The sequence below is a fragment of the Phoenix dactylifera genome, chromosome 3, assembly GCF_009389715.1.
Source record: "Phoenix dactylifera cultivar Barhee BC4 chromosome 3, palm_55x_up_171113_PBpolish2nd_filt_p, whole genome shotgun sequence".
Classification (NCBI taxonomy): Eukaryota; Viridiplantae; Streptophyta; class Magnoliopsida; order Arecales; family Arecaceae; genus Phoenix; species Phoenix dactylifera.
This window is the reverse complement of record NC_052394.1, coordinates 4,945,569-4,955,526: the sequence shown is the minus strand read 5'-3', so window position 1 is coordinate 4,955,526 and position 9,958 is coordinate 4,945,569. Positions and strand designations below refer to the sequence as shown.

Sequence of the window (9,958 nt, the reverse complement as noted above, 5' to 3'; positions counted from 1 at the left end):
TATGAATTTTTGCATCCGATTAACATCCATATTCGTATTTATATTTGTCAAATAAAATAAATATGGATATAGATATACTCGGATCCTATCCGTATTGGATCCAATTTTAGCCCTATTCCAAACCTATTATATCTGGATCCACTTACATTTACCTACAAAAAATATTAGTCATATGTCTTTTCTAGATCTAACCTTCTTATGAAATAAGAAGAATGTCTAGCCTTATCTTCTCCTAAGAAGAAACATCTTACATCTCACTCTCTCTCTCTCTCACACACACACACACACACACACACACACACACTCACACACATGCGACTTGAGCCCCACCCCCCCAAAAAGAGATTTCAAACTAAACAAAGTCAATCTTGCGGAAACCGAGGCTCAATATAATTGGGAGGGATCAAAGTGAGGGCCGATGCCATGCGAAATCAAACCCCCACTTCTTGTCTAAGGTGGCAAGAGACGGCACCGTCCGAAATCAAACACCTTATATCTTGAACTACTGATAACTACGTGATTTAGAGGGGTGAGCCCGAACTGCAGGTTTAGATTTCACATTGAGTTATGGTTATATGCGGTGAAGTACAAATTTACTAAACGCAGTGATCTGATGTTTTGTCAGCTAAACTAACTTTCAAGCCCATGTTTCTTTTCCCATCCATCCCAAATTTTAATTGGACACGAAAATTATCTGAAGTTCTAATCCAAATTCACGCCAATATTGTATCTATCATTCTAGTTTTGATCCACTACGCAATGGAAGCGTGATCAAATTTGAGATTCTCATTCAAGTGCAAGAGCAGTCATATTCGTCCTCAAATAAGGCTGTTGAAATAATGGACTCAAACATACAAACACTCTAGCTGCACCACGGTTATTTTTGGGTTGAGACGAATATATCATACCTTTTTTGGTATGGATATATCTAAAAAAATTAGAAAAATAAAATAACAAAAAAGAGGTAGAGTAGATTCGTAGCTCTCATAAATCTACCTGCCGAAGTAGTATACGACAAACAAGATAATTCAATCAACTGCACTGTTCGCTTTCCGATAAGCATGAGCAAAATAGGCAACCACACAATTCTTCAAGGGATCTCTAATGTTCTGTAGTAGCAGATGCTCATCCCCTATTCTCACATATTCTTAAATCCATCTGAGTTGCCAAGTCACTCTCCAAATTAATACGCTTAGTTCTCAATTTAACATGCACATAAAAGTAATCCCTTCTCAAGAACTGAGATATGATAGGGTCGGCTCCCCTCTATTATGATCAGTCTGAAATTAGTATTTTTGATCACAAATTCAATACGATCTTGAGAAATTATATTTTGTGGAATTGAGTTTGAGAAAGCTCCTAGGAGACGTTTCAATTGCCGACCCGCACCTAGAATAGCTAAAACTGCCTATAGTGGCAGTGCCGTAATTTTTCATCCGAATTCGGGCTAACCGTTGAATCCACTGCTACTCGGCGCTATAAAATACCTCGGCGGCCGCCTCCCATCTCCCATCTTCCGCCTCCGAACACCTGCTCTCTTCTTCCATTACCCTCTGTCTCCATGGCTCTCCGTGCCATCGCCGGCAAGAAAACCTTAACCCTAGGGCTAGTGCTTGGTCCCCGCGCCGCCGCCGGCGCCTCCGCGCCGAGGACGGGGTCGGGGCTCCGCCACGCCCGGGGCCTGGTGACCTTCTCGCTGCCGGACCTCCCTTACGACTACGGCGCCCTCGAACCCGCCATCAGCGGCGAGATCATGAAGCTCCACCACCAGAAGCACCACCAGACGTACATCACCAACTTCAACAAGGCCCTCGAGCAGCTCGAGGAGGCCATGGCCAAGGGGGACTCCTCCAAGGTCGCCCACCTCCAGAGTGCCATCAAATTCAATGGTGGAGGTCCGTGATCTTCCATTATTTTTCATCATTTTCTGTTAATTTGTTGTTTTTCGGATTAGAATTTGGGTGAAATGCGAAATCTTTGGATCGTTTGATCGGGTTTCAGGGTTTCTTGATTCAGTTTTCGAGGGTTTCCAGCTCCGATTCGCTTGATTGCGTTATAGATTTAGCATTCGTTTCTCAATTTTATAAGCTGATTTGGGATTCTTCCTCAATTTGAGCTTTTATCTGCTTTTTTTTAATAAAATAATTCAGTTACTTTTCTTTTTTAACTAGATTAGTTATACTATTCTAATGAATGCTTTCAACGTCTCGAGCGCATATGCAATAGAAGATAAGCTGGTCTCTTAAGATGAATCTCTAGTTGTATCACAGTCAGTTTCACCATATTGCTTTTGCATTTTGAAGCAATGTCATGATTTCTATTATTATACTTCAAGATGTATGTGCTACACAGCAGGGGTGAGTTAATAAGCTCTAGCAGATACTACTAGACGTTTATTTTTTTTTCCGGAAGTTACCAATTAAAGTGGTTTGCTTTCTTACCTTTTAATATGTTGGATATCTCCTCTAAGATTCACACTTTGAGCACCTTTCAGTGTCATGTTACTGAAAATTAGAAAGATGCAGACTTCTGATATGTCCTAGCCCGAGCTATTTCAACAAATTTATACTTTGCAGGCCATATCAACCATTCAATCTTCTGGAAAAATCTCAAGCCTCTTAATGTATGTGTTTTCTCCACCATCCACCAGTTCTGCAGTTTTCTCATTTATTGGATCATCTTGTCTTTGGTCTCTGTGATCTTGTTTCTGTTCTTACAAAAATATCCTACAGGAGGGTGGTGGTGAGCCTCCTCATAGCACACTTGGTTGGGCCATTGATACGGACTTTGGTTCATTGGACGCTTTGGTGCAAAAGATGAATGCAGAAGGTGCAGCTTTACAGGGATCTGGATGGGTGGTGAGCTTCTCTAGCCCGTTAGAGTATTACTTGTTTTACTTAATTGACATACTGGGTCTACCTTTTGGGGCATACTGGATGCCTTATCGTTTCTTTACTTTGTCTGATCTCTTGTTAGTGGCTTGCTCTGGATAAGGAGATGAAAAAGCTCAAAGTTGAAACAACTGCAAATCAGGTAAACTTTGTAGTGTTTATTAACTCATTTGATTTGTCTGAACTGAAATTAACTGCAGTCTGGAGTTTATTGGTTTATTGTTTATTATGACCATGGAGCTTTACATGTACTGCTAAATTTGTTTTACAGTGATTAGAGGAAAGTGTTCTCTAAATATAAGCCAAAAAGGGAGTAGCCTGAGATGATTGTTACAATGAGAATTAGTAGAGATGAAAGACAAAGGATGCTCTGATATAGATCCCTAACGAAAATGCATAGAATGGATATATTGTGTCATATTCATGTTTTTCATTTTCTGCAAATACTTCGCCCATACTCGACAGTATTCCATCATTTTGACCTTTTGTGTTAAGCCTTTGGCTATGGGCTGGCTGCTGTGCATTATTCAAAGTTGAACATGCTCAACAGACCGAACAGGTTTTACTTCCCATTGTCAGCTTCGTTTTGACCCTCTACAATTGGTGCCAAATTCCTAGCCAAGGTAAATTTAGGCAAGAGAAGAGCTTGCCATGAAACCTATGTAGCTAGTTGGTTTTAGGGAAAGCAAATTTCATGCAGAGAATTTTGTAAACCACCAAAATAAAGAAGGTGAGAGTGCTGAAATTAGTTAGAAATTTGTGAGAATAATGTTGAACAGAAGAAGCTGATAAACTAATAGGTTTCCATGATCGGTGGAACACAATTCATTGGAGCATGAATACATGCACTTATAAATGTTTCAAACTGCTGTCGAGGTAGATGAATAAATAAGAATACCTGCATGATCTTGTCACACGTCACGATGAACAAGATGCAACTGTTCATGATTGATTGATTGATGTCAAATGTATTGTATCAACATCATGAACATTTTATGCTGAAAATTAGAAAATGGAATTTTGTCTTCTATTCCTTAATTGGTCATAGTCATTCATTTATTTGGTCAGTTTGTGATTTGTTGACCGATGACATTTGCATAATGATATGTAGATTGCAAGGCTCATTTCTTTGTTCTGAATCTTGGATTCTGTGATTAAATAACAGATGGACTAATGTTGTTACCGTGATCAAATGTACAAAAGAAAAAAAAATGAATGAGCTGGAGAAATCCTATTGGATGAACCCATATGTTTTTGGAGGGTGGAGGTTGAGAATCCTACCTAGGAGTAATCATCAGTGGTTATGTGAGAGTTTGTCAAAGCATTGGGAGCCAATGGTTATGCTGTATTTTTTCACATTCTGTATAGTTTTTAAAAATCAGATGAATAATTCATCATTGAAATTGAATTTCATATAATTTGAAAAATAAGAAGATATGAAGAATAACAAAATTCCCATCAAATGATGAGTGCATTGATAATTTTTATGCTATAAGTATTGCAGAAAGAATAATGCAAATGAAGTATTTGCCATTTAACATCACCTGGGTGGATGTTGGGACCACCCCATGCCTCACCACCACACGCGTGAACACAGAAATGCACACAAACATGCAGTTCATGAGAACAGAGTGAGCTTGAGGCTCCTGGGCCACCAATTTGGGCAAAATATTCTGGGGACTTGGTTATCCCAAGGGTGATACATATAAGCAATTCTATCTGACATTTTTCCCTTTTTCTTGGAGAAAAAGTTCTCTCCGGCATATAAATAATTTTTATTAAAAGAATGCCACTTTAATTTCTGATTTGCTACCAAGGATGGGTTACATTTTTCCTATTCTAATTCAAAATTCATGTGAGATAAGTTTTTGGTTATCTGGTTATTCTCATTGAGATCCCAAAATTAATAGCTTCTTTGATTGGACTGTTGCTGCATGTCTGTAGTTGTCATGACTAGTTAAACCTTTTCGTTCAGTTATAGGTATTATATATCTGGAATCACCATGTCATTTACGTTGTAATTCCTTGTTCATATGAAATGTTCGTTCCATTGAAAAAATTATCTTTAGCATGCACTAGTATGCATATTTGTTGGAACTCTTGCATCTGTCATAAGCTTACAGTCACTTGACCTTCTTTTCTATCTAGTTTATTCATATTATATTATTCATATTATATTATTTCATCACCATATGCAACAAATGGTGGCTAACTAATGCTTTGCACAGGATCCACTAGTCACTAAAGGTGCAAATTTGGTTCCTTTGCTTGGTATAGATGTGTGGGAACATGCATACTACCTTCAGGTAAATAATGCACCTTTTGAATTTTTGGTTATAAATGGAATTAGTGTTTGATTTTTTTTCATGAATATGTGTATGGTGGTGAGTGCATGTGCAAGTGTGCACACTCATAACTATGTCATGAACTGGATAACTTTCAGGAAAAAAAGAAAAAAAGAAGACAAAGAAGCCTAGGAGGAGTTGAAAAATGATTTTGTCACAGGAATACAATTGGCTCTAATAACTAATAGTTGGTGGGAGGAAATGGGTGTAGAACTTAGATATTGGATGGACCTTATTGTTTTAACAAAGAACTAGCTTATCAAGCTAGTATCTTGAATGCACATTTGTTCAAAATTGCAATAATGGAATATAATTTACTGTAGCAAGTCAAGTTTATAGTCCTGCTCCTGATGTAGTCTTGGTTAGAATGGAACCATTAAACTTGCAGTCCAGATTCCTAAAAATAATCAGGATCCTCAAACTGAGTTACCTGTGGGGCTTGAAGCTGCATCCAACTGGAAGACTTGATCGGACTTGAGTGAAAATAGTTTAAAAGTTGGGTTGCTCATAGAATGTGCCTCATCATTAATCTGATCTAATCCCTTTAACAGAATAGGTTGGGTATGAGTCGAGATTTTTGCCTTGGATTTGTCTTATGCTGTATGTGACTGACTAAAATTGACCCATTACCTCAATGTTTCACCATTAGAGGTGAATGGTGAAAAATATACCACATGACCTTCCAATATTGCAAGTCAGAGAGTGAATAGGAGGAAGAGTAGCATTCCACTTTTTCTTCCTCTCTGGTGAGAGGGCTATAATGAGATTGCTAATAAGCTTGTGCCCATGTCAACCCATGCTGTATGTGTAAAAGCAACAAGAACCTCATCATCAGCATGCAAGCCTTTTCCCATCGAATTGCAGTATGGTAAGCAAAACTACAAGGTCTTAGGCAAGAATAGAGCAGATTTTGTAGCCTTACCAAGTTAATATTAAAAAGTTCTAGTTATTTCACTGTGGTGCTGACTTGGCTTGTCCAAAAAATTTTGATTGTTAAGAGGTTGATTTTTATGAGTCGTCAACTAGTGTAAGGTATGCTAACATAGTGCAAGAGTGTCATGAAGAAACAAGGCAATATATGGTTGTAAGTTGAGAAGTATTCTAGCTTTTTTTACAACTCTTTCTTCGACATGCTATGAAGGGATCAAGAATGTATTGCTGTGAGTCCAATAACTTGTCAAGCATTTTGGCAGTTCTTTTGATCCTTCTTACTTACGCTGAGGCAGTTGTATGTACAGACGTTGCACTTTGTTCTTGTTCATGATTTTCCAATGGATCTCATTGTACATGCAGTGATATGTTTTGGTCAATGTTTAGAAAATTCTATTGTAGTTTTGGTCAAGCCAAATGAGTGTTGATATTGGTAGCTTTCATAGTTTCTGCTTTAGTTGCCCACACCCCCCCCCCCCCCCCCTCTCCCAAAAAAAAAAAAAAAAAAGCAGCAAAAAAAAAGGAAGCTAAAAAAAGATCGAGAGAATGCTATAGAGTTGCAAAGTATCTATTTATGTCTCTAATGTAAGAGGAGAGAGTATAAATTTCTTAATCCATTAGCACAGTAAATTCCAAAGAGAGAATGTGGATTTGGTAACTCCCTCTCCCTTTCTCTCTTTTGGTTTTTCTCTTGAGTTTTATTTTTTTTCTCATGTGCATCGCGCATGCCTTTTGCTTGTATTATATTAATTGTAAGCATGTGTCAGCCAGTGGCCAGGGTGAGATATTCGCCATCCATTTGCTAGAACTCTTTTCATCATCGAGGAAAATGTTTAGCTGGGCATCGTTAACAGGTTTGGGTAGTCAAAAAACTTAAAGCAAATTTTGAAGGTTGTATGGCCTCCTATGCACGTGCATCAACTTCTCTCGCCTACAAGTGAGTGGGTCTAGCAAACCTCAAATATAATCCTATTTTCTATGTGTTGATTATTTTGTGACTCTAATTTGATCTAATCAAGGTTTATTGATCTTGGTTGTGTAAACTTAAAACATTAATTTACCATGAAACCCAACATTCATGAACAATTAGTATGATTTGTATCCAGCCTTGTGAAATTCCTATATGCTTGTGCTGACTGGAATCTCCGAAGCTGGCTAGAACTCATGCTGTTTGTATTCATTTTTTGGGGGGCGGGGCTGAAACTGGGGACAACGTTAAACCTTGGTATGGGCGGAAAAGGGCTACAGCATCCTCAGGGATTCCTTTGATTGTCATATGCATTTGCTTGTTGACCGGGTTCATATCTTTGCCTTGATGGAATGCTATGCACATGCATGATCTATGTCTGGAATTTGTTGTCATGAGCTTTTGGTATGCTTATTAACAACTTAATCGCATCTTATTTTTTTCTTGGCAATATTTTGATAAATCTTAAAAGTTAGTGCCAGCATGCTCCTTACTCTGCTTATCTTTTCATTCGGTGCAGTACAAAAATGCAAGACCAGAGTATCTGAAGAACATATGGAAGATCATGAACTGGAAATATGCTAGTGAAGTCTATGAGAAAGAGATTGCCTAAATGTGTGCTCTTTGTTCTGTAACATGAGCTTTCATGTGTCGTTCTCCTTTTGTGTTTTACCATGAGAAGACTCCTGTATCGAATAAGATGGGCCTTTCCTGTCATAGAAGCTTGTTTACGTTGTATCCCTTGTATGAAAGCAGCATTGTCTGCGTTAAACGCCCCTGACCTTCAACACGCTCTGACTGTTTCTAGTCTCTGGCACAGCTATTCAGGTCATGTGTATAAGTTGGCAGCTCATCTCTGTTAGTAATAAGACTGCCTTGCGTGAAACCGTCGCATGCATCACAAGATAACAATCAGTGATATGGACCGTTGATTCTTTTCTACATGCATCTGCAAGGTTAGAAGTCTGTCTTGCATGTGAGTTGAGAGGACAGGATCTGGTGTCCCAACGGCAAGGATGACAGAGAACAATCAGTGATACGGGCAGCTGATAACTTTCTACATGTAAGTTTGTCTTGCCTGAGAGTTCTAAGGATGGGACCTGGTGCTTGGTTTTCTGTAAGAAAAGCATGGCAGCGGAACCCCGCCTCCCCTGCAGCAGCATAACAGTTGGTAGTCCTACAATTTTCAATACATGTAGTTACCTGTGTCGGATCTGCACTATGATATCGTCCTTTCAGGATTATAGGACTGTCGCACATTAATCAGAAAGCGTATTCTGCTGTCATTAGACTTGTACACTTGTAAATTCCTCTGCATAAATTACGCCCACTTTAGCCATTACCGTATGGGGTCCCATGGGTTTTCCTCCTGGTCTCTTTTCCAACCGATCCCCATTGCTGCAGCTGATACCATACTATTTTGCTCCCCCGATGTTCTGTCCAACCTGATTGGTCCAGAATCCAGGGTGTAGCTTCATACTCATTTAACAATGAGGCATTCCAATGAGCTCATTCCAGACCTTGGGACAGCAAGGATGTTACAATGTAGTAAAAAGAGTCAGCCTAGGACATGCCTGAAACTGTAAGAACATAACCATAGTAGAGCAAGGCTGGTGTGTGATGCATGTAGCAAATCATGTGTCTTGAAAAAAATTGTCTCCAACAATATATCCCTAAGTGAGAGTTCGTCAAGCCTACATGGCACGCAATCAAACAAAAAGAAAAGAAGTACCTTCTGTAAAATACTGATCAGGTTACTGAGAAGAATTTATTTTTTGCTTGGATAGCAATCTGTAAATAAGGAGAGAGATCTATGTTGAAGATATTGAAGAGTCAGGGCGTCAACAACAACAAAAAAAAAATGTACATTTTGTAGAAGAAATCTACATCCAGAAAAGGGAAATTGAAGGATATAGCATTGTGAATGACTTCATCAAGTTTGATCCATCCAGGAGGGAGTTGAGGATCACTTTCGCCGATCATTTGATTTACAAGTTTCTCTAAATGAACGTCTTTCTGTTTAGTATACACTCATCCCCACTCTCCAGCTAATTTTAACATTTCCGTTAAACAAGCAGCCTCATGAAGCGGGCCACTCCAGAGGGGGCAAGAGAAAGCAGCAGTACTGGAAACCTGGTGAAGAAAAACAAGCAACAATCAGTCAAGAGGCAACCTGGTGAAACATTATCACCTTTCTGAAACTGAAAAGCCCGCAAGCCACATGACAATATTGTAATTCTTAGAAATACAGACCAATTGATAAAAAGAAAGCATATAGACATGCATCATAGGAAACTCTCAACATAGTTTACTAACACAGGAGGACAGTCAAGAATACAGCTCTTTCCAAAACTTACCATTCATATCTGACAATTTCATCTGATAAGATCATTAAATTAATTTCAAGTTATGTAAATCTCATCTAACTGATTTTCAAGAATGTCTAATTAACTCAAAAATAAAGACATCACATAACTTTAGTTGTTTCGATTTATACAAATGAAGTATACTTAACACACCCATTTCTGGAACAGCTGCAGGCAGGGCCAAGTGGACCCCACATATCACTTTGCGGGTTTGGTCCTATCTGAGGTGAATGCATTAATTTTTTCTTTTTTCTATTTTCACTTCTTTTTCGCCCGAGGCTGAGGACAAGATAGAGATAGATAGATAGATAGAGAGAGAGAGAGGAGAGTTTGTAATGCTGCCAAAATGTGTTGCTTTTGTTTGCCGCATCACCCATGAAACATTAATTTTATAAAGACATCGAAGATGAACTAGAGTAGAAATTTGCCAAAAATACAAGAATGAAATATGATCATTTT

The 9,958-nt window shown here is 38.6% G+C and overlaps 1 protein-coding gene across 1 annotated transcript; it reads left to right on the top strand.

The window, feature by feature from the left end:
* The first annotated feature begins 1,475 nt into the window (after window positions 1-1,475).
* On the top strand, window positions 1,476-8,019 carry LOC103702122 (superoxide dismutase [Mn], mitochondrial). The gene is made up of 6 exons (XM_008784420.4): window positions 1,476-1,895; window positions 2,577-2,623; window positions 2,733-2,858; window positions 2,977-3,033; window positions 5,120-5,197; window positions 7,654-8,019. The coding sequence occupies exons 1-6, from the start codon at window positions 1,562-1,564 to the stop codon at window positions 7,744-7,746; spliced, it is 735 nt and encodes a 244-aa protein (XP_008782642.2). The 5' UTR covers window positions 1,476-1,561; the 3' UTR covers window positions 7,747-8,019.
* Window positions 8,020-9,958: the final 1,939 nt, after the last annotated feature.